Source organism: Sinohyriopsis cumingii, unplaced genomic scaffold (genome assembly GCF_028554795.1).
Source record: "Sinohyriopsis cumingii isolate HCF-2022 unplaced genomic scaffold, ASM2855479v2 utg000229l, whole genome shotgun sequence".
NCBI classification, from domain to species: Eukaryota; Metazoa; Mollusca; class Bivalvia; order Unionida; family Unionidae; genus Sinohyriopsis; species Sinohyriopsis cumingii.
Genome location: NW_028315879.1, coordinates 718244 through 742721, shown reverse-complemented (window position 1 = coordinate 742721; position 24478 = coordinate 718244). Strand labels below are relative to the sequence as shown.

At 34.1% G+C, this 24478-nt stretch overlaps 1 protein-coding gene across 6 annotated transcripts in view; it reads right to left on the bottom strand.

The window, feature by feature from the left end:
- LOC149774427 (protein kinase C iota type-like) overlaps positions 1-24478 on the bottom strand; it is a 109365-nt gene that overhangs the window by 60073 nt on the left and 24814 nt on the right. For 5 of the 6 annotated variants that reach the window (XM_089945212.1, XM_089945213.1, XM_089945210.1 and 2 more), the window contains exons 6-9: positions 22756-22841; positions 18046-18186; positions 5686-5767; positions 3268-3308 (exon numbers count right to left, since the gene is read on the bottom strand). In XM_089945212.1, the coding sequence (XP_089801338.1) occupies positions 3268-3308; positions 5686-5767; positions 18046-18186; positions 22756-22841 (350 nt within the window). Of the gene's footprint in view, positions 1-395; positions 438-3267; positions 3309-5685; positions 5768-18045; positions 18187-22755; positions 22842-24478 lie in introns of all 6 variants that reach the window. The other variant, XM_089945211.1, reaches the window with a different exon arrangement.

Below are 24478 nucleotides of genomic sequence, written 5' to 3'. Positions count from 1 at the left end.
TGCAAACAATGTACATTACAAGCGCATGCTGCTTTAGTGCAATTACATCTGATCTATGTTAATTTGTAATACTGACGATCATGTAATTGTTTAAAATACTAAATGTGAGATCCTATATTTGTTCATATACAATCTCTTCCCCAAGCTGAAATATTTTTTACTCATTACATTTTGTACTCTTGGAGAATTATTTACCATACCAAAAATATGATAAAGCGATTTGGATGACATAACCCATATATAAGTCGATTCAGAGTATAAGACGAAGCTAAGATTTTCTGGCCAAAAAGTATCGTCTTATAGGCCGGCAAATACAGTAATGAAAAGATTTCTATAAAGCTTTATTTTGTACATACACCCAAAATACCCTTCCAAGTTACTGAAATTAGACCTACCACATTTCTTGTGTTTCCAGAGTGGGCACCAGAAATCTTTTGCTACAATAATTTGTTCATGACAAGTAATTTTAAAGTTATATTTTATAAGCATTTTATTTCGCACACATATCTGGATGCCATATTAGTTTACTAATTAGAAGGAAAGCGACATGCTAATAATGTTTTATGGAGGAGGGGCCTCAACAAGTTCTAGTCAACTGGTTGAAATGGTTGAAAACTTTGACAAACCACACTACATTATTCATTAGGTTGCTGACACAGATATAACAAATACATCTGTTATAACTATAATAGTCAACTGAAGAGGAAAAAACTTAAATCAAAATAACAGTAGAAGGATATGTCACAGTTTAATAAAAATGAAAACCACTGAAAAGTCTTCATCACAAAAATTTGGTTTAACATCTCACCTCCATTGTGCATATTACTAAAATGTTCAACCAGTCACTGACATGTCTAGGAGTTAGTTTAAGTTGTCAATAATTTATTTAAAAAAGAATTTATAAGTACTGGAAAATAATTTAATTTGAAAATTAGTTTTGTATATGTTTCAGTAACACACCATATAAACTCTAATCAGTTCATTGGTTCACTTAGTAATATTTTGAACGAACTTCATCTCTATCACCTCTTACAGAAATACACTTGTACTGCTCAACTACCTTAAATATATTCATTCTGATAGCGTACCAATTTGTGTTTATTTTTGTGGTTGCTACATCCATCCCATCCTAGTTCTAGTGGTGTACCAAGTTGTGTTTATTTTTTGGTTGTTACATCACATAATAGTTCTAGTGGTGTACCAAGTTGTGTTTATTTTCTGGTTGCAGCTGCTCAATCCAATGCTAGTAGTGGTGTAACACTACCTGTTTATTTTGCTGTTGCTAAACCCAGCACTAGTTGAAATGGTGTAACAATGTGTTTATTTTGTTGTTTCTAAGTCCTAGTTCTAGTAGTGTACCGATTTGTGTTTATTTTCTGGCTGCAGCTGCTAAATCTAATACTAGTAGTGGTGTAACAATACCTGTTTATTTTGCTGTTGATAAACCCAATACTAGTTGTAGTGATTTAACAATATGTGTTTATTTTGTGGTTGCAAAATCAAATACTAGCTGAAGTGGTATAACAATGGGTTTATTTTGTTGTTTCTAAATCCTAGTTCTAGTAGTGTACCCATTTGTGTTTATTTTCTGGTTGCCACATCGCATACTTGTTCAAGAAGTGTACCCATTTGTGTTTATTTTGTGGTTGCAAAATCAAATACTAGCTGAAGTGGTATAACAATGGGTTTATTTTGTTGTTTCTAAATCCTAGTTCTAGTAGTGTACCAATCTGTGTTTATTTTCTGGTTGCCACATCGCATACTTGTTCAAGAAGTGTACCCATTTGTGTTTATTTTCTGGTTGCCACATCGCATACTTGTTCAAGAAGTGTACCCATTTGTGTTTATTTTCTGGTTGCCACATCGCATACTTGTTCAAGAAGTGTACCCATTTGTGTTTATTTTGTGGTTGCTACATCCCACAAATGTAAAAGCCAAAATTCAATGCAGAAAATAGAAGACCTTATCTAATCCACAAATTTAATGCAGAGACAATAGAAGACCCTACCTAATCCACAAATTTAATGCAGAGACAATATAAGACCCTACCTAATCCACAAATTCAATGCAGTGACAACAGAAGACCCTACCTAATCCACAAATTCAATGCAGAGACAATAGAAGACCCTACCTAATCCACAAATTCAATGCAGAGACAATAGAAGACCCTACCTAATCCACAAATTCAATGCAGAGACAATAGAAGACCTAAATCCACAAATGCAAATACCAACAAAATGAGTTTTGGGGCAAAACAATGAAATTTCCAAAAAAATAAAACATTTCACACTATCTGGAAAATACAGTCAAGATTTATCTATCTTTTCATTTTGTTTTTATTAAATGACACATTCCAAGACCAATCAGGGTAATATTTTATGCAGACTTTCATGGATGGTAGAAAAAGGTTGCAGATAAAACATTGGCAAATTTTTTTGCTTCACATGCGAAGACTTGCTTTCTAATTATACATGCATTTTCCTCTAGAGTGTAAACAAAATAGGCAGGTGTATCTGTTTCCTTTAATTAATGTATGTTTCAAGTGTGATTACTTTGCTGTGTGACTTGTGTCTGCTTCTATTCATTAATTTGCATTTCAAGTGTGATTACTTTGCTGTGTGACTTGTATCTGCTTCTATTCATTAATTTTCATTACAAGTGTGATTACTTTGCTGTATGACTTGTGTCTGCTTCTATTCATTAATTTGCATTTCAAGTGTGATTACTTTGCTCTGTGACTTGTGTCTGCTTTATTTCATTAATTTACATTTCAAGCATGATTAATTTGCTATGCGACCAAATGGAAGCAAGATATTAAATTTGTGGAGCTGGCTGCTTTGGAATGGAGTTTTTTTTTCTCACTTTTGTTTGGACAAAAAGTAAACTATGTGGGGTATGGATGGAATTTTGTTAATATTTTTTTAGTCAGAAAATAATCAGTAAATACGGTATATTGTAAATTTCTCTTATTTACATATTTACATTTCAATGTTTTGCAGAAAGCAAAAAAATCTATACTTATTAATAGAGCAGGCATCCTGTTCTCAGTATAGGTCAATCTATTGTTTATTGAGTCATTCATGGCATGTAGCAAACACCAAAGCCACAAAAACTAGGTAGCTAATAGCTAAAAGTGAACTGACAGTATTATTTTTACTGCAAAGCTAACTGGAAATATGTCCTCTGAAAAGTTTAAGGTGATAAATATAATTATTCATAGGATATTTTCATACCTCTATGATCACAGGTTGCAGATATCATTCTTACCTCTTTTCCAACATCAATTGCTGAGGCCATCTGAGACTGAGCTGTATAAAGTAAAGAAATTGTGAAAGAAACTATAAATTTATCCATTAAATAGTAACCCTCCTTCCTCATCCCCACCCTAGACAGATATGAACTTGTACAAAGGTTTAATAGACCCACTTAACATAAAAATGTAAGTCACTTTGACCCATTTTAATTCCAAGAATGCCATACTCTGGACAAATGAATCTCCTTGTAATGATGACTGCAATGTGGCTGGCATTGAATCACATGAACATTATCAACAGAATGTGCAGCAAGTTTCCTCCTGTACACACAAGTGTGAGAACATTATCAACAGAATGTGCAGTAAGTTTCCTCCTGTACACACAAGTGTGAGAACATTATCAACAGAATGTGCAGTAAGTTTCCTCCTGTACACACAAGTGTGAGAACATTATCAACAGAATGTGCACTGAGTTTCCTCCTGTACACACAAGTGTGAGAACCTAATCAACAAAACATACAGTAAGTTTCTTCCTCTAGACACAAGTGTGAAAATTATCAGAACAGAACATATAAGTTTCCTGCTTGACACACAAGTATATGAACATTATAAACAAAGTCATACAATAAGTTTCCTATTGTACACAAGTGTATGAACATTATCAACAGAACATCCAATAAGCTTCCTGCTGTAGACACAAGTGTATGAACATTATCAACAAGACATACAATAAGTTTCCTGCTGTACACACAAGTATATGATCATTATCAACAAGATATATAATAAGTTTCCAGCTGTAGACACAAATGATCACACATTATGTGTAACATGAAACCAGCATATATCCACTTGTAAAACTAGTAGAAGCATGACACAATAAAGTAATGAAAAGTCCAAATGTATCGAGTGTTCTGAACGAATTCCCGTACTGAATGTGCGAAGATACCAACTTTTAAAAAACTTGAAAAAGTGATAAAAGTCCAGTAGGCCATAAACTACTTAACCCTAAATGATGGACAAAGGTCAAACAGACAAATTAAGTATACATAACAAAGACCCTGAAATAGGTTATTTTACAAACTCTACATTTCACTTAAATTTAATTTGCATTCCATTTTGTCTTCTGTTTTAATTCCATTCACATTAGCATTTCCAGACAATCCAACCATAACAAGACTGTCTCAGTAAGGCAGTTTATTCTTTTCTGTAAGTCGGACCAATTTTCAACAATGTGTGACAACTGTCATGTACTGCTATTGCAACGCTGGAAAACAGGTAACTTAAAATGTTCAGTATTCGAAACTGATACAACCACTGTCAGCATCATGTTCAGCTGAAAAGTTTAAAAGTTTGTAAAGTATGCATAGAATTTATTTACCTCTAGTACAGTTCCAAACCCAATGCAGCTATATGGCTTGTTGCCATCTCTCATTTGATGTAATTCTTAGGAAAAAATTTCAATTTCTTAAGTCCATATTTTAAGGGTCATTTTTGTAAGACTTATGGCAAAATCTTAAGGGTTGGCAACTCTGCATTTCTTTTATCATCATGTTATTTATTGGTTATGGTCTCAAAAACACAGCAAGATTTTGCATATATTGCTTTCATCAATCACTCCTTTCATTTTCACTCACTTAGAATGAAATGGAAATACCTTTTTCTCAAGTTTGGTCTTCCATTTTCAACAGTTGTTAAAGGGAGAAAACTAAAGCTTTTTGTATCTCATCTTGTGAAAAGCTTGCTTTAATGAAATAGCAAATGCACAAGACTGCACTGAATTTATGGTCAATTAAAATATAACCGCACAAGCAACCAATATAAAGATACAGCTGAAGAGTATTTGTCAGCAAATTTTATTTCTTTTTTTGTTTCACTGAAATAAAGATTGTACAGATACAATTGCTGGTGATGATGCCATCATATCAGTGGCAGTTGGTTTTTTTATGTCTGCCTCAATAAAAACAATTCCACTGCTTATTTGGGATGAAGATTGTCTGTCAGTGTAAAGAATGATTCTGGATTATAACGTGAAAGTGTTTTTGACTGTAACTTTAGCAACATCTTCAAAATATGATTCTCAAATCCAAACATGAACTGCATTTCATTCCAATTTTGCTTATCGTTCACTATTCTGCATTTTTCATTTCAGTCTACATTCTCTATAAAATGTGTTCTTCATTTCATCTGCATTCTGTCTGTGCCAATTCTGCATTACATCTATAATCATTCTACATTCTGTTTGCACAAATTCTGCATTCCATCCATAATCATTCTACATTCTGCTTACATAAATTATGTATTACTTTTGCATTTTATTTTCATATCACTGGTAAAATTACCCATTTCCGAGTCTGTCTCCTGCTTCTAAGGGGAGATAACACACAGTAAGGGCGATAACTCAATGTAAGAAGTAGAGATGAGATTCAACATACCTGCATCTCCATTAGCCTCACGCGCATGCAAATTTCTGTCATGTACTGGTGGGGGTTCTTCTGAGGGTGCTCTCCTCTCCTGCTGCATATTGCAAACAACAAAAGCATGACAAAACTAAACAGCGAAACTAATAATTTTATAACAAAAGCATGACAAAACTAGAACGAGTGTAAACAATAAATTATAATTACAAATTTCACCATTAAGAAGCTTCAAATAGTCTTGACTAATCATACAAGTTAATTATCATCTAGAAAATAAATTCAGACTAAAGTGATCTTGGCATCTGAATGTTTCCCCCCTTTCTAACTAAATTTCTGGGAATTATTTTTTATTTTTATAGTTTTAGAACGTAACTTTTAACTGGCACTATATAACCATTTTTGTGTTGACCTGCTGTTAAACCAAATACATATACAATGTAGCAGGCATAAATGACAAAATACAATAGAACATTTTTTCCAATAAGAAAGTAGAAGTACTATACTGATTTTATAAAAATCAGAAAGGTTTTTTTTAAAAAATATCTCACTGTTCTTAAAATCTGTTTCAGAAGCTATTATTATCCACCCACAGAACCCTAATTTTATATGGGTGAAAGTGACAGGCTCTAAGTGACCTTGAAGTGGCAGCCAGTATCACAAGCATAGTTCATGCACCAGTAATATGACCTCAAATAGCCACTGCAGCTGAGGCATCACAAGAAAAGCATGCAGCATGCACTATACTTGGTTACTTTCTATAACTACTCACATGTATGCTACACAGTAAGCCTGTTGTGGATAACCTATCATAAAACACAACGTACAGTAATTAATATCAACAATTTACCAATGAATAAAAACATTTTTATTTCAATTTCCAGCTAAACTAGTCAGAAAGAGCCTTCTTTGTATTCTAGGATGCATAAAAATGGAAAATCCGTGTAGTCTTGAACTATGTATGATTACATAAAGCATAAAATGTAGGCCACAGTGGCCTTATTTTGGTTGTATGGGTGTAGCACTACCAGAGATATATCCAATTATATGTAGCAAGATTAATGATACAAAGATAAATAATATCCAATAAATGAATTTCACACACAGAATTTCAACAAAGTCACTGAAGCATGAAATATAGTTCCCAGAGACCTTGTATTGGCATTTAGGGTATAATATACATCGTGATGCATCTTCTCACAAAGTTTCATGATTCACGATAGGATAGTAATTGTATACCATGCCAAATATTCATGTGCTTATGAGCATAATACAAAAACCTAACCAAAGCTATTAAAAGAGGAAATATGGGTCACAGCGAGTTTCTCTGATCATGAGCTAAATGCACAATTTTAACCTAAGCCAGCAAAATGTGAAATGTACAACACAGTGGCCTGTTTTTCTGTACTGGTGTTTTATTAATCAAGATGTACATACACATCTCATTTATGTATTCAAACATTAACAATTTAAATACAAAACTGATCCCAAGTTAGTTAAGTGTGAAAAATGGGTCAATGACCTATTTTATCTGGATGCTTATCAAAATGTACCCTCTAACCCAGTTTCATGTTTCTAGGCATAAAAGGATGCATATACAGTAACAAATTTAGTCATGAGCTAATGGCAAATACTTAACCCAAGCCAGTAAAATGTGAAACATAAGTCATAGTGACCTTATTTTTAAGGGGATGGTGCTTGAAGAAATGTGAACAATCATCTAGTTTGTTGATTCTAGCATGAACTGACTATAAGAAACAAACTTATAACAAAATTTAGCTGAAGTCATTGAAGTATGAAATATGGGTCACACTGACCTACTTTGTGCAGATGGTGGGGTAGTAAATATTATATAAATCCCCTCACAAAGTTTTATGATCCGAGGTACAACAATATGTTAACAGGGTACAGAAAACCAGAGCTAAACACAAATACTTGAGCAAGAATTTACAAATAATGTACATGTGTGGTAAAAGTTAGCCACCTCTTCAGGGGTGGGTGATATGAAAACCACTTCAAACTACTGCATAGAACCTAGAAAAAAAGAATCCTTGAGATGTAAGGAGGCTATACACATGTATAGGTGTAGAGGATGACACCAGGAGCAGTACAGTAGCCTCCTTGACTTCATAAAGATGAGCTACAAATTTAATTTTTAAATATTGCTAATAACCTTCCACTCAAAATTTGAATCTTTACAGTATTTCTCCATTTATGAAACAGCTGCCACCCCAATAAGTTATAACAAATAAAATATACTAAATATATGCCAAAAGTTTGCAAAAATCGAATGGGCTCCACATCAAGTATGGAGGATTGGAGGATTTATCACTGGATAAATATAGTATGTGTTTATGAAGGAATGGGTAGGCTAACGTTGGTACGTGAGAAAGCCTGCCAGTAGCATCTCGTGGGTCGGTGGTTCTTCCCAGGGTTTTCTAGGGTTCTTCCTCCACCAATTATACTGGCCGCCATGTATAGCCGCCATGTATAGCCTATCTTGTGCTGAAAAACGGCGTTAGACCCTACAACAACAACAACAACAAAAAAATGAAGGAATGGGCTCATAATCAAGTCAGGACCTATCAATGGACAAACACAATAAAGGTATCTGCCTACTTAAACAAATCTGAAAGTTCCATGAATTTCATGTTAACACGATTTCATATTTTTTTGTGAAGATTAAACAAATAAAGAAATTATTTGCCTAAAACAAAACATTAGGATTATATATAGCTAAAATGAATGATATTAAAGTAAAATGAATTACATTAAGTTTCGATAATATTTAGAGGCAGTGAAACCAAAACTTTCAAGTTACATAATTTTGAGTTATGTGACCACTCCTGAGAATGCAACAATTTTGTAAGTAGGGGTTAGCTGTACATCTGTACGAGTCGAACCAGTTTATCATCAAGCAAGAGTAAATTAATGGATAAATACAGTATGTCTGTACAAGTGGAACTAGTTCATCATCAAGCAAGAATAAATTACTGGATAAATACAGTATGTCTGTACAAGTGGAACCAGTTCATCACAAAGCATATGTATATCACAAAATAAATACAGTACATGTATGCATTAATGGAAAGGGCTTATCATCAATATGGATTTATCATTCGATAAAATACAAATAAATTAAAAACATCCAAAAAGGAGATAATATATAGTGTCATTGAAGGATAATTAATTAATGATAAAATTTAGTGACTATAATTAATTTCTATGCTCTCTAGACCTATGGGCCTTGTATTCAAAGAATAAGAGAACATATTTTAGAGTCCAGGTAATTAAATACAATAATTTTATCTTATTATTAACTTTATCATGCATTAGCTGATCAAACAGTATTTTCATCTATATATTTCTGTATGGAAAGCCACTTGACAAAAGGGTGAGTTATAATGGCTGCATTCTGTACGCATTACTGGATGGATAATTTATAAATGCTTGTAAAATAAATTTATTTCAACATAACTATGCCTCGTATGCATTCAAACATAAGGTCAAAGATCCAGGTCATTTTTGCCAAGCAATACTTGACCGATGAAGGCCAATAAACAAAAAGGCAGTCACTTCAGCAGTGACACCTGATTTGCTTCTCTTCATACCCGCCTCAGATGTGGGAGGTCATAGGTCTGATCCCTGGTTGAGTCATACCAAAGACTTACAGAAATGTTACTAACAGCTGCCTCACTTGGCGCTCAGCGTTAAGAGGTTAGTATTAGGACTGGTTGACCTGGTGTCAAGATAATGTGACTGGGTGGGACATCATGCTACATGTCTGTGACATGATGCCCCAGTGCTAGGTATCACTATAAACTGCCACACTGCAGACATCATAGCGATATGACTGAAAAATTGTTAAAGCTACGTTAAAAATCCAAATTACACACACTCTGTCAACTGAATTGACTTTACACATTAACCCCTGGAGGCTTTTGTCATATTCACCAGAAATTCGAGTAGGAAACACATTCTGAAAGCTATTTTGAATGCATCTGAAAACACCAAATCCCAGGCGATCTTTCAATAACACACTGCCTAGTTGTGTTAGAAACATCGTATTTCATTGGCTGTTTGGCTCTAACACTAACCTCTTAATGCTGAGCACCAAGCGAGGCAGCTGTTAGTACCATTTTTGTAAGTCTTTGGTATGACTCGGCCTGGGATCAAACCCATGACCTCCCGCATCCAAGGCGGACACTCTAACCACTATGCCACTCGAGTGGTCTCAATTTACAGAATAAATATTCTCATTCTACTTTGCTGAACTGCACTATGCTGGTATGATGAAACAATAACACAACGAAGATAAATTAGTTTTATTTGCTTTCAAAATTAAATTGTAAAGAAATCAGAATAACCAGTTGTAATCAAGATAGCAATAAAAATGCATGCGATACAAAGTCAACATTTTCTGTTACAATATATAAAAAAATGTAAAGTATTAGAATCTTGTCTTGTAAAGAAATAAATTTAAATCTGAAATTAATCAGTGCCATTAAAACTCAAACTAACTAGATTTTTCAAACAACCTAAACCCCTTAAGATGATATGGATAAAAATCCATCATTTAAAAAAACCTAATTACAAAAGGATTGTTTTATATTTTGACAAAAGAAACTTCAAAGGAATACGGTATAAAGAAGGATTTAATATTCTGTAAAATCAACATATGTCTGCATGTAATGCAATAAACCAATCCCCAAACTTGTACTGATACAGGGGCTTGTACCGTTTCTTAATATATAATACAAAAGACGTCACCCTACTACTGTTACCTATTTAAGATTTGAAACCAATACTTCAAGCACATGATCACAGTGTCATAGTTTAGCACCAAAGTTCAGCTAAGAGATTCTATATTTTTGACTAAAATTTGACTTAATACTCTATAAAGAATGGTGGGCCATTTTCCAAAGTGGGTTTCCTCAAAATATTCCCACCAGATTTGTCATATTTGGATATTTACGTTGCTGTATGGGGTCAGAGCTAACTGCATATTTGAAAAATTTGGAATTCACCACCACCATATAGTAGCAGCATACAGTAGCTGCTTACGAGCGAGCCTAGCAAACTTTAACAATGTTACAGTGAGTCAAGAATAGGAAAATTATTTATTTTCTCATAAATTGGATTATAATTGCTGTATCTTTAATCTGCTGACAGATTAGACTAAAATACTACATTTATGAAACCTGACCTGGTACTTGCAATTTGCATTGCTAGTCACACAACTACACAAATCTCTTAACCTATGACATCAGAAGTCCAATAGTCACAGTGTATTAACAATTCCGTTTCTAATGTTGTACAAAAATTCAAAATTATTAAATGAAAGTCAAATACCTTTTCTAAAAACCCAAAAGGAATATAATTCTCAACATATTTATTCCCAGAATGACCAGAAATATTCTGCTGTCATATCAACCTGGACTGAGCTTGATTCATCTAGCAGAGAGTACATGGCAATGTGGTAATCATGTAATACATTTGTTTTTTTTTAAATTCCAACTAGTATGAGACTTTCATTTAATGTCTTTTTAATTTTTTCAACAAGATTCGAGACAATTTGATGTTGATATCACATGACTACTGGACCTATCATGTCATGAACATAGTTTGTGAGATTTGTTTACTGTGACTAGCATTGCAAATGGCAAGTACTAGGTCAAATTTCATCAACTCGTTAGTTACATGTCATCTGTCAGTGGATTAAAGACATAATGATTGTTATACTCACAATTTCTGCAAAAATAAATCATTTTCTTATCAATTTCATGCAGACTAAGCTCAATTTAACAGCATTTAAACTTGTTATGCCATCTGGTAAGTGGCTACCCTATGCCAACATCTTGTTGACTGGTTGTGATGTTTGATTGGTTCTTATTCCTTCTATGCAAGAAAAGATACCAATATCTGGCTGTCTTTGAATGAACTGGTCTACTAGATGACTCAAATCCACCGAGCATTTGGATTACCTATACAAATATGATTGTGGCAAGCACCCAAATGATCATACTACAACTTCTGAATATCCTGCTCAAAACTCAATAAATTTAATTCTGGATTAGTTCAGTTAAAACTCAGTTATTAAATTTTTTCTGTTGTCAAGTGGTGACAGAAAATCCCCAGGTTTCCCCGACTTTCATCCATATTTGGAAATTTCAAGGATTTTTCACAGCCTGGACAAAATCTTTAATTTCTTCCAACTTTTCTCAATTTCCCAGTAGTATGGGAACCCTGTGTATGCACATGTTCCCAGTAGCATGGGAACCCTGTGTATGCACATGTTTGTAAAAAAAAAAAACCTGTTCCACTATCACTTTGAGACAGTCAATTAAGGGTCGACTGTAACTTTAATAGAACTTGTTTCCAAATGTCAGGGAATAAGTGGAGATTTTTTGGTTGTTAGTCCTTTAAACCAGTACAAACAAAATCAAAATACTGAAACAATGACGGCTTGGTGGATTCACATGATCAGAGGGAAGACCCCAAATGTATTGCTAATTGTGGTTCTTTTACTATCTATCATAAACAGACAACTTGAAATTATCTTCCTAATAATCTTTTTGATATATATATATTGTGGTGATTTCCTTTTAAACATATTTCTACTATTGTTTCAAGTATTGTCATAAGTGGAATAATAATCAACATAGATAACTAGCATAATGTCCAACCATTTACCTAAATCTGAGTGGCCTCTATTGTCTTATGTAACTTGACCTGAAAGGACAGCAGATCTGTACTTTGTTTTAATTTTAGTGTGATCATCCAGCTTATTGCTATTATTAGTAATACAAACTATATTGGTAAACTGGGAATGGGTACAATGTCAAAGACATGGCAAGACTGAAACCTTCAAGCAAGACAATGTACAAATTACAAAAATTAATTTAAATTTCCAACTCGCATTACAAGATATAACTAAGTTCCAAGTTATCAAGATTGGAACTGGATTAATATTGGAGTTTATGAATCCTTTTTCTGAAGCATATGATTGATAATATTTTGATCATAACTCTCTCTGCAGTAATTTCATAGCCTTTATCTTCCCACCCCTTTAATCACCATACACTGTTATTGTACTGTTTAGCTTTTGCTTTCATGAGCAATGAACCCAACTATGATGGAGCTGGCATAATAATAAACTATGTATGCCATGAATTCAAAGATTTCAAACTGAAGCATTGCGAAAGAAAAGTACTCTGAATCAGCATATCCCCTGGGGGTGATAGAATGAGTGTTAAAAATTCGACTTGGTGTCAGAACTGTGGGGTCATATTGAGCAAAAAAAGAAACCTTAGTGTCAAAACTGCATCAAATTAAAAACTTGAGGGTCTCTGATGCACACATGAGGGTAAATGGAAACATTGTCTGAATGGCACATTAAGCCTACCATGGCCTCCAACTGACCCAAAAATCTATGCAAGTGAAAGCGACATCTACCCACAAAGTTTGGTCCTGGATTTAACAGGTACCATTTTTCTTCTTTCAGTCATAGTGACCTTGACCTATGGCCCTGAAATTTCCATTATTCTTCCTTACCTCTCATGCAATCCATTCATAAAGTTTATGTAGGTAGGTTATGTAGAAATAATTGTATGGAAACCATTATTATACTTTCATTCACCAACCTTGACCTTTGACCTATTGAACCCAAAATCTATAGAATTCTTCCTTACCTTGAGTGCATGCAATCCAGAACAATTGCTAACTATAGATCTGAAGAACTCAAGTTTTTTTGCAGGTATGAAATTGGTAGGACAGACATAAAAAGAAACGTAACAAATTAATATCTCAGAAAAAACAACCAATATTACCAAGGCTACAATGATAGTGGAAGTTACATCATTTGCTGAGCAGTGTTTAAACAAACCTAAAATTACTGACATTGTCTACACACATAAATGCAAAACAAGTTTGATATAGATGATGTACTTAATGAAAATAGGATTTTATTTATTTCAAATAGTTTGATAATTTTCTGTACTAACTGAACTCTGAATGTGTGCATTCATGTTTGTATGTACTAACCAACAGTGCACAGTATGTATTTCTGAGATGAAGGGTTAACAAAATGTACAACTATCTGTTGGACTACAGACATTATAGAAGATCATTTTATGGTATCACTCAGCTGTGGTTTGAACCCATGACCTCCTGCATCCAAGGTGAACGCTTTAACCACTAGGCCACCGGAGTGGTCCAAGGCCACATGTCAGAAAAGAGTTACATCCAATGGCAAACTTCAGAATCAATTCTCCTCCTTTCTGATTGAGCATCGTCTCAACCAATTTATCTTTCAAGCTACAAACCAAGTACCTCTTGCATACAAATGCAACGGTTAAGTATCTTGATAACCAGGGATAGATTACACACAAGTGAAATTGAGTAATGCTGGGATTGAAAATTCGGAATTGTGCATGAAAATATCCAACTCTCAAGTGAATTTTCCAGTTACTCACCCCAATCAAGGAAGTGCTGATTCATGTCAGAGCAATATTTTACTTTTATGAAATGGGTCAACTGTTAATAATACTGTCAACTTTGATCAGGGACAGTCCAAGCTTTCTAGAAGCAGCATTATTTTTTGTTTATTTTTATTAAGCTCATGCAAGTGCTTCACTCACAATTTTTTGTATTAACAGACATTTACCACAGGGATAGCAGACTAGTCCCAATTTGTAACTAATTACAACTGGTGCTGGATCCATGAATAACTCTGGTAAATAACCATTATATTTCTAGAATAGTCAGTTGAGTAAGAGTTTATTCTGCGCAAGTAAAATCTGTAGTACTCGCCTGATGGGCAAATGGATTTTCAGATTTTTCAATCCCATGTTATACAAATGCCCATGTTATACAAACACCCATGTTATACAAATGCCCACACTCTTAATACCATGCAATGAATAAGCATCTGAGCAAATATTATTAATGTCTTAAGGTTTGCTGTAATACTAGACTGATTTTAAATGTGAGTGAAAAATATATAAGTATTTCTGTCTTTAAATTTCTATAGCAGAAGGGTTACAGTAACAAATACAACTCATCAAAGACCCAGAAACTTCAGAGGCAACAATATGATTTAATTATCTATTTTATCCTTATTTAATCAAAAGCAATATAGTTTTGAAAGAGTACTGTCTAATGTGCCTCTTTACAAGGTTCTGAAATCCTAAATGTGGTTTGTTTTAATGCAAGCTTAAAATGGGTAGCCTCAGAAACAGGTGATCCTCAGAAATATGTTCCTTGATGAAAAAAAGCTGTCAAGTTCAGTTAAATATCCACAATTCTATTCCTTTTTCATAGTTGTTGTTACACACAAACACATCTATAACAAAACTTTCTCATTTATATTTTTGAAAATTACATGTTAGCATATGAATTATGAAAATAACTAAGGTACCCTTCATTTATCCAGTCCATAACTTCACACAATAAATTTCCGAATTACTTCAAATGCAGCATAAGAATAACACAGGTAGCTATTAGTTACGACAAAACATACTCATTCTGTGCATGAATGTAGCAGTTTTGACCTGGTTTGGGGGTAATATATATATATATATATATATATATATATATATATATATATATATATATCAGGGCTCGAATTTAACACAAATTTCTTTGTAGCCAGAAGGACTAGTATATTGAGAAATTCACTAGTCCTGCTAAATCTTTACTAGTCCTGTTCTCAAAACAATGTCACACAGCTTTCATGTATGTTTACCTATTCAGTTTTAAAGTTCGAACAACCCGCAACAAAACTGCATGTTTTCTGTGTGTTTGTTTTTGCGAATTGCATACACCAGTTACACCACATAATGTTCCTTTCCTCGTCATAATTCAGCCATTCCATGTCTTTTGTCCATTTCTTCTGAAACTTTCTATTACGCTTTTCCCTATCATAAGAATTATTCCTCATCATTCTCATTCAACTTTTGCTTTTTTTCCCCGGTGGCTGAACACCTTCTATCAAATGCCACATTTTGCCTGTCTTATAAGGAAGGAATTGTGCCTTTTTTGAAATACGAGATGTTATGGTATAGCTGACGCGAATAAAGCAAGAAAAGGAATGGCACAGTGTCCTTTATATAATAAAGTCAGAGCAAGAAACACGTTTCAAAACACATGTCTTTGCCCCCTCCCACAATAAAATGGACTCTCCCTAACAAGGACTTAACTTCAGCGGATGTTATGCATGATCAAAGCAGCAGCTATTGTAAACACTGCTATAAAATATTAGCATCAGAAGATAGTGTTAGTTTCAGTTTGGAAAAGGTGTGTTCCCATCAAGCAAAGCCATCTGACACTCAGCGCGTTGTATTTAACAGCTCCAATTACGGTATCATAAGTCGTAAGTTTGGCAATTGTTCCAAATTAATCAAACCTCAATGTATTGTTGAAATTAATAATAAGGCGGAAAATTCTCAAATCTTAGATGCCCATGCTCAGAGATTTTAATTCCCAACAAATGTACGGCATTCTGCTTGGATATATCCACGTGTATTCAATTATTTGTTCATTCTTGTAAGGGAAAAATATAAAAAACTATTCTTATCATCATAGAAAAAGTAACTGTATTAAAAGGATGTGTCAATAACGTAATCATAATAAATTGATCTAATTCTGATAATTGTTTCGATGGAAATGTAAAATATGCAGTTTCCTGTTTGTGACTGTTGGAGCATCTGGGTAACAAGCAAAAAAAAAAAACAAAAACCTTAAACAAAAAAATGTGCAAACTAATTTCTTTGAATAGTTTTTGCTGTGTTCTTTTGTGTGGTATACCGCCTTGTAGTTTGTTACTGTGGTCGAGTGAATAAACTGTGATACCACGTCATTTTTTCAGTTAATTCATTATCAGATTAATTAGGATCAATTACCAAACTTCCGTTGTTTATGATGGGACCATAATTTGCGCTGTTAAGTGAAATGCGCAGAATCGGATGGATTCTTGTTATAGAAATGCACCTATCCGAGGCAGAAATTGACTTCATCTTCTCATGCTAATATGTTAGGACTGTGTTTACAATGGCCACTGCTTTGATTCTACAGAACATCTGCTAAGTTAAGTCTTCATTAGAGAATGGCGTAAACAAATGCTGACTATTGATAACCGAAACCTACTAGCCCATCGGACTATTAACATTATGAGAGTTACTAGTCCGACGGGAAATCTGCTAACCTCGGGCTAGCGGACTACCGCTAATTTCGAGCCCTGACATATATATATATATATATATATATATATATATATATATATATATATATATATAAATAAAATTAATGAATGAGATAAAATGACAGAATTAGCCCATCCCAAACAAAATCAATTTATTTGGTGATAAAAGTAAAGGCTCAATCTGCTGATAAGATAAAGATATTAATCAATAAACAAAGGGTGCAGCTGGCTGCATTATAGTGAAGAGATGATGGCTTGGTGTGTGGGTTTTAATAAATATAACATTAAAAAAAGCAACAAACAACACAAACCTTTCACAATGACAATTGAATTCAGAAAATGATAAACACTTATTAAAGACACAGACAAAGATCTCATTCCCCCAGGCATTATAGACAACTCCAAAGGCAATGTACTTATCCACTACAGGGAAGTCTTTTGGGAAGATTTCTCCTTAATGACTTTACTGGCATTGTTTGGTGCATCACTAACTTAAGAAACCTTTGCATTAATTATGTCACTGACTGCACTCTCTGAAGAATGTATATTAAGTCATAATAGGAATTTACACGAGTCTAGCACTACAATGGTGGTTAGTGACGTATTTTTTAGTCTCGTTTACAGCCTGTAGCAAATGACCAGTAGCTAGACTCCATGTCATGAGGGGATGTACATTAAACCCTCTTAAGTGGTCATGGCTACATAGAATTAAATAAAGGTCAGTGCTATTAATATATGCTTTTGAGATGTGGTCATTCATTGCACTGTCCTTTAGAACAAACCACAGTTTGCCTGCAGACCCTTCTAAATGGTCATGTTTACAAGGGATTAAACAAAAGTTGGTGGCATTTGTCTCAAATTTTTCTGATACAGTAATTCATTGCTGTGTTAGAACACATTTTTTGTCTAAAAAAGTTTTGTTGCTGTTCATGCTCTGCAGGTAGTTGCTAACAAATGTGCATTTATATAATAACATTAATCCATGCATTGTGATTGTGGTTGTAAATGTCAGGTGGTTGCTGATAATAGAGGTTGCTTAAGATAAGTTTTACTGCACTAGCTTTTAGGGGAGACTACTCCAATCTCCTGGGTCTAGTAATCTGTTTAACCTAAACTAGACTTGTGCACTAGTGAACAAATTCGGCAGGCATCAATATGCCAAAGAACTGGATACTTACTGATGAGGGTCTGTGACTCCCACAAACAATCTTGATCAGTTTGTGGCACTTCTTGTGAATAAGGAGTTTACACTGTATGCATTTGAAGCCCTGGCGACCCAAACCCCAGATTCTGTCACAACAGTATTCACATACAGCTTTCTGCAAAGCAAAAATTGATACAGTAAAGTCCTGTAAAAGTAAATATTGTCATCAAAGTTATATAAATAATATCATAGAATAGGCTCAACCTAGACCTGATATCACATGTCTTTCACCATATTTTAATTGTTTTTCATTTTTTTATTGCAAACATTTTGAAACCAAGTTATTTTACCTATACAGGTATGATGTCAGGCCTAGTTTAACAAAAGAATCCGATATTTAACTGACCAATAAGGCACCTATCACCTGTTCATCACTACAGTTAGAAGAAATAACACAGAAGTTAATCCTCTTTTTATACCCCAGCCATGATTTTAAGAAATAAAAATACAAGATACTGGAAACTGTTAAATTTGATGTTTCAATTTTCTACTGGGATATACTTCTTTTGCCATACTTTCAATACTGTTCGGTTGGAAGAATGATTTACAGGTCTCATGCTTAAAAAGACTGAACATGATTTGGAAGGTAAAATAAAATAAAATTATTATCTTCTTTACAAAGTGAACCTATAAATACCATAGTGAAATAAATGCTATATTATACATTTTCACCAAGTTTAAATGATCTTTTTGTTGCCACTGTTTGGGCATTGCTAACTCCCAATAGTATTAAACAATGGGTCACAATTAGCTGGGCCTTAAACCCTACAACAGGTTGCTACCTTACCCAAAAGGCATGGAATTTATTTTGTTGAAAGAGGATGCTGTAGAAAGCCAACCGTCTTTATTTGGGTCTTTTTGACTATTGTTTTAGCTGTCAAACCCATGAGCTATAATAATTTATCTCCTATACCAGCTTGATGTCACTCTGTGGTTAGTAATATCAACAGTTTTGCATCTTGACAGCCCCTAAATTTTAAGGAAGACAACATGAACCTAATAAGCATGCCTTGTATTTATAAAGAAACTAAACTTACATTTACGTTAAGTTAGGCTTGAAAATAGATTGGTTTGCTTGGTGACTACTTGTGACTGACTAGCACAGGAGATCAAATGCATAAGGCTTCCAATGAAAGAGAAATTTGTTTTACATGTTTATGCATATCTGCTACTGAGACAAATACCTAACAATCTGGCTGACGGGTTTTGAAAAACATGTTTATTATTATACCAGTTAACTGTAATAATGCACATGGCTGATACTGTTTGTCTAAACTGCCACTTCACAGAAAAATATTCACCATAGCCCTAATCTGTCAGAACTGAAAATGTATAAATGATGATCAAGGATAATGTCAGTTTGGTACAAAAGCTATCACTGGTATTTAGAATTAACCCAAATACCTTAATAACCAGAATGTAATCAATGATTGCACTGCTAACCTCTACCTTTACTACTCTGCAGTAGCCACTGGTATTTAGAATTAACCCAAATACCTTAATTACCAGAATGTAATCAATGATTGCACTGCTAACCTCTACCTTTACTACTCTGCAGTAGCCACTGGTATTTAGAATTAACCCAAATACATTAATAACCAGAATGTAATCAATGATTGCACTGCTAACCTCTACCTTTACTACTCTGCAGTAGCCACTGGTATTTAGAATTAACCCAAATACCTTAATTACCAGAATGTAATCAATGATTGCACTGCTAACCTCTACCTTTACTACTCTGCAGTAGCCACTGGTGTTTAGAATTAACCCAAATACATTAATAACCAGAATGTAATCAATGATTGCACTGCTAACCTCTACCTTTACTACTCTGCAGTAGCCACTGGTATTTAGAATTAACCCAAATACCTTAATAACCAGAATGTAATCAATGATTGCACTGCTAACCTCTACCTTTACTACTCTGCAGTAGCCACTGGTATTTAGAATTAACCCAAATACATTAATAACCAGAATGTAATCAATGATTGCACTGCTAACCTCTACCTTTACTACTCTGCAGTAGCCACTGGTATTTAGAATTAACCCAAATACATTAATAACCAGAATGTAATCAATGATTGCACTGCTAACCTCTACCTTTACTACTCTGCAGTAGCCACTGGTATTTAGAATTAACCCAAATACCTTAATTACCAGAATGTAATCAATGATTGCACTGCTAACCTCTACCTTTACTACTCTGCAGTAGCCACTGGTATTTAGAATTAACCCAAATACCTTAATTACCAGAATGTAATCAATGATTGCACTGCTAACCTCTACCTTTACTACTCTGCAGTAGCCACTGGTAGTTAGAATTAACCCAAATACCTTAATTACCAGAATGTAATCAATGATTGCACTGCTAACCTCTACCTTTACTACTCTGCAGTAGCCACTGGTATTTAGAATTAACCCAAATACATTAATAACCAGAATGTAATCAATGATTGCACTGCTAACCTCTACCTTTACTACTCTGCAGTAGCCACTGTAAACATTATCATGTAGAAAATATATTCAGAAAAGTGATTTCACTCCTCTTCTAACAAGAGACTTTATACAATCTTTTATGTTTACATATTAAATTTTATATCATTTTTTAATTTAAATCTGAATTTTTAAACAGCACTATTGCCAGCATGGTGACAATATACTGTGAAACCACATACAGATCCTACAGTTACCTGGCATACAAGAAACAAAACAAAAAAAAAAGAGCATTCTTTTCTATGACATCAAAGTAAATGTACTTCACTCAGTTGATGAAAACCAGATTAATGTTGCTTTTTGAATTATTTATTTTGATCTTTGTTCTTAAAATCTATGTAACAAGTTATTCTCACTGTCAGGTCATACTAGGTTCAAGTCACAGGCTTTGAATAACCCTGGAGTGACAGAAAGCTGTACACAGTACATTCATCAATCCATAACCTGAAATACCCACATCAAGTGTGGCCTGAAACAAAAAGTATGCAATGGCATGCCAAAATCTTATGTGGCCATGAGTTAAATGCAAAATCTTAACCTAAAGCGAGTAAAATGTGAAATTCAAGTCACAGTGACCTTGTGCTGTATAGGTGTAGTATTAAAAGATGTATAAAATCATCTAGTCTAATGATAAAATCATAAACAGTAAAAATAATTCAACCAAAAACAGCAAAATTTGAAATATGGGTCCCAGTGACCTACTTTTAATATGAGGTGTAGTGAACAAGATGCATTCTCTCATTACGTTTCATGATTCCAGGTGTAACAGTATATAAAGTAGCTTTAAAAACTATGGTCATGAGCTAAATGCAAACATGACACAATGTCATAAGGATGTGGTGCTACCAAAGATACATACAACAGTGCTGGAGACTGAACACAACTCAATTATGCAAGAAATCTAGGTCATAATGACCTACCTCTTTGACAAGAGTAAATGCTAATTATGATGTATTACCTTGCAAAGTCTCATGAGTCTTGGTATAATAAGATGTATAGAAGGTACAAAAAACCTATCTTGTTGTGAACTAAGTGCAAACATTTCAACCAAGCCAGTAACATATGAAATGTATGTCACCATGAACCACCTTTTTTGTAAGGGTGTGATACATAAAATCATCTAGTTTGATGATTCTACCATGACCAGACCTTTAGAAATAAACTTAAATCACGATTTTTAACCAAGGTCAGTTAAGATGAAATGTGGGTCACAGTGATCTACGTTTAATATGATAGTGTAATACCCATCAAGATACATCTACAAGTTTCATGAATTTAGGTATAAATACAAGGTGGAATTAATCTATTTGATCATTAGTAAAAACATAACCCAAGTCTGCAAAATGTGTGTAACTAAAAAAGATGCATACAATATGTGGGATGGTTATATCATTAACAGGGTCTGAGAAATAAACTTAAAATATAAAATTTAAGTCAGTGAGGCATGAAATATAGGTCCCAGTGACATACTTTTGTGATGAAGGTGTAGTACTTTTCATGATTCATAATAGTTTTAAAGTGGGTAAAGACTTCAGCTAAATGCTAACTAATCGTCAGTTATCCTACTCAGCTGCCTCCCTAGGTGGGTAGAAACCCAATCTAATCTGTTTCATAGCCACAAGGAAGAAAAAATGGTTGACATTCAGCACATATTTTTGATTTTATCTGTGTGACACATATGCCAATGTTTCATAAGTTTCTTTTTTCAGCCACAGTAACCTACACCCTTAACTTTTTGATCCCAAAGAAAGAAAAAAGACCATGACCTTTACAAAAAGCACATGCCTATCTATATTCCAAAACCAATTAGGGTGGAATCAAATGGTACTGACATACAAAAAAGTAAACACTTGAACACTTGGATTAATCTAGTGTTAACAGATGTACATATGGACAGAGATAAGACCAAGTGATTTCTATGTTGTGCTTGCACCAAGGTGAGATTGGCAAAATTTATGATGTTTCTTTCTTATTCAAAATGCAAGCCATCTAGAAAGTTTGGTAGAGGTTTGTAATCTAAAATAGCCAATGAGTCTTCTTTCATTCACTGACCTTGTCCTTCTGACCATCAACAAAGTTTGGTCAAGGTATATTACAGAAATCGAAATGTATAGATAGACAATGTCATAACATGATATGCTCTACTTTACAAGTAGCTTATAAAAATGTCATGTCAACAAAAACTCCTTACCCTTGAAAATCTTTTGGCTTGGAACAAGTGTCCATTGACTCTGTACAACTTTCTCCACCTTCTAGCACCTCTTCTGTACATATTCCCTGAAAATACAATCCCAAATATCAATTAATATGATCCTTTGAAAGTCACAAATTTAGCCGAGTAATAATGTTAACAAGAAATGTATCCATGGCAGAAACATGAACCATCAGATGACCTTAATGCAAAGCTTTAACAGGTGGATGGACATCAAGCTTAGTGTAGGCCGGATCAAAGGTAACAATATCCGGTACTCATTATAACACTGATTATGGGAGCCTTAAATGGAGCATAGTGTCTTATTGTAAGACCACCTTATAATGAAGAACTTATGTGTGTGTGTGCGAACATATAATATATATATATGTAATATTTTTTATAAAACTTAATTTCAAAAGGAATTTCATCAATTATGAAAAAAGGAAGGAAAAGACCTGCAGCATGTGGGATTTCTAAAGTCTACTGTTATTATTATTATTATTATTATTATCCTTCTTAAGAACTTCAGGCACAACGTCTGTATGCTTTTTTCAGATGTAATGTTTGCAAAATGTCAAACCAATTTAGGGAGTAAAATACATTGCTTTGTATTTTAAATAATACTAACTCAAATCATAATACCTGAGGAAAACATCCACCACTTCACAAATCAAAACCATGCATTAGCCACAAGTGCTAAACTGTTGCTGCTTGACAAGGTGGAGGTCAGACAAGAGTGATCTCCCCTTGGACAGAGTGAACCAAATCTAGTCAATGCATCATACACTGATACTAGAGCAGATGTGCACACTTTATGTGGGTACATGGCTTGTGCCAATATTGTGAATAGGAAGGTATTATCAAAGAAACATATTTTGCTAACAAAATTTTGGTTACTTCTTCAAATATAATACCCAATCATAATACCGTAAGAAAATAGATGAGTTATATCCCCTTACACTGGAGTTGGCACATTCTCTGGTCGCCTAGTGTAATCTAAGCAGCTTTAAATTGTACGAGAACTGACAAAGGTCACCACATGGTTCATGCATGGATAAAGCTGGGAAAAGAAACCACTCCCACAAATCCTGTGGAAGTAGAGTAGCATATGTCACAACAATGCTGCTGAATGACCATGATGGCAGGTTGTTGAGATGCTAATACAGGTCACACAAAACCATGATGTTAGAACATGTCTTAGATAGCGGAATGGAAGCTCTTCATAGTGATGGGACGTAACTTCTCCTTGGTGAGCCCACAGGAAGAAGCTTGCAATCCAAGATATCAAGGCTTGGAAGGAAAAAATTTTCTGTTCATGACCCTGGGAAAAAAGCTCCCCACTTCCCCATTTATGCTTTTAAAATGGTGGGCTTTCTTGCCAGAGCAACTCTATCCACCACATGTTCTTAGAGACATTTTCTTCTGATGGCTTGCTTGATATGAGCAAAGCCTGCAGGTTCAGCATCTCATGGTTGGGATGGATTTCCTAGTTTCAGTGTCAAACTAAGGACAATGGTTATCCTAACAGTGTACGCAATAGCATTTAATAATCATAACAAGATACATTACTGAATTATTATCTTAACAGTGTACACTTGAGAATTATGATACTAATAGAATACACTACAGAAGTATTATCAGCACAGTGTACACTTGGGAATTTTTATCTTAATAGCATACACTACAGTAGCATTATCATAACAGTATACACTACAGTATT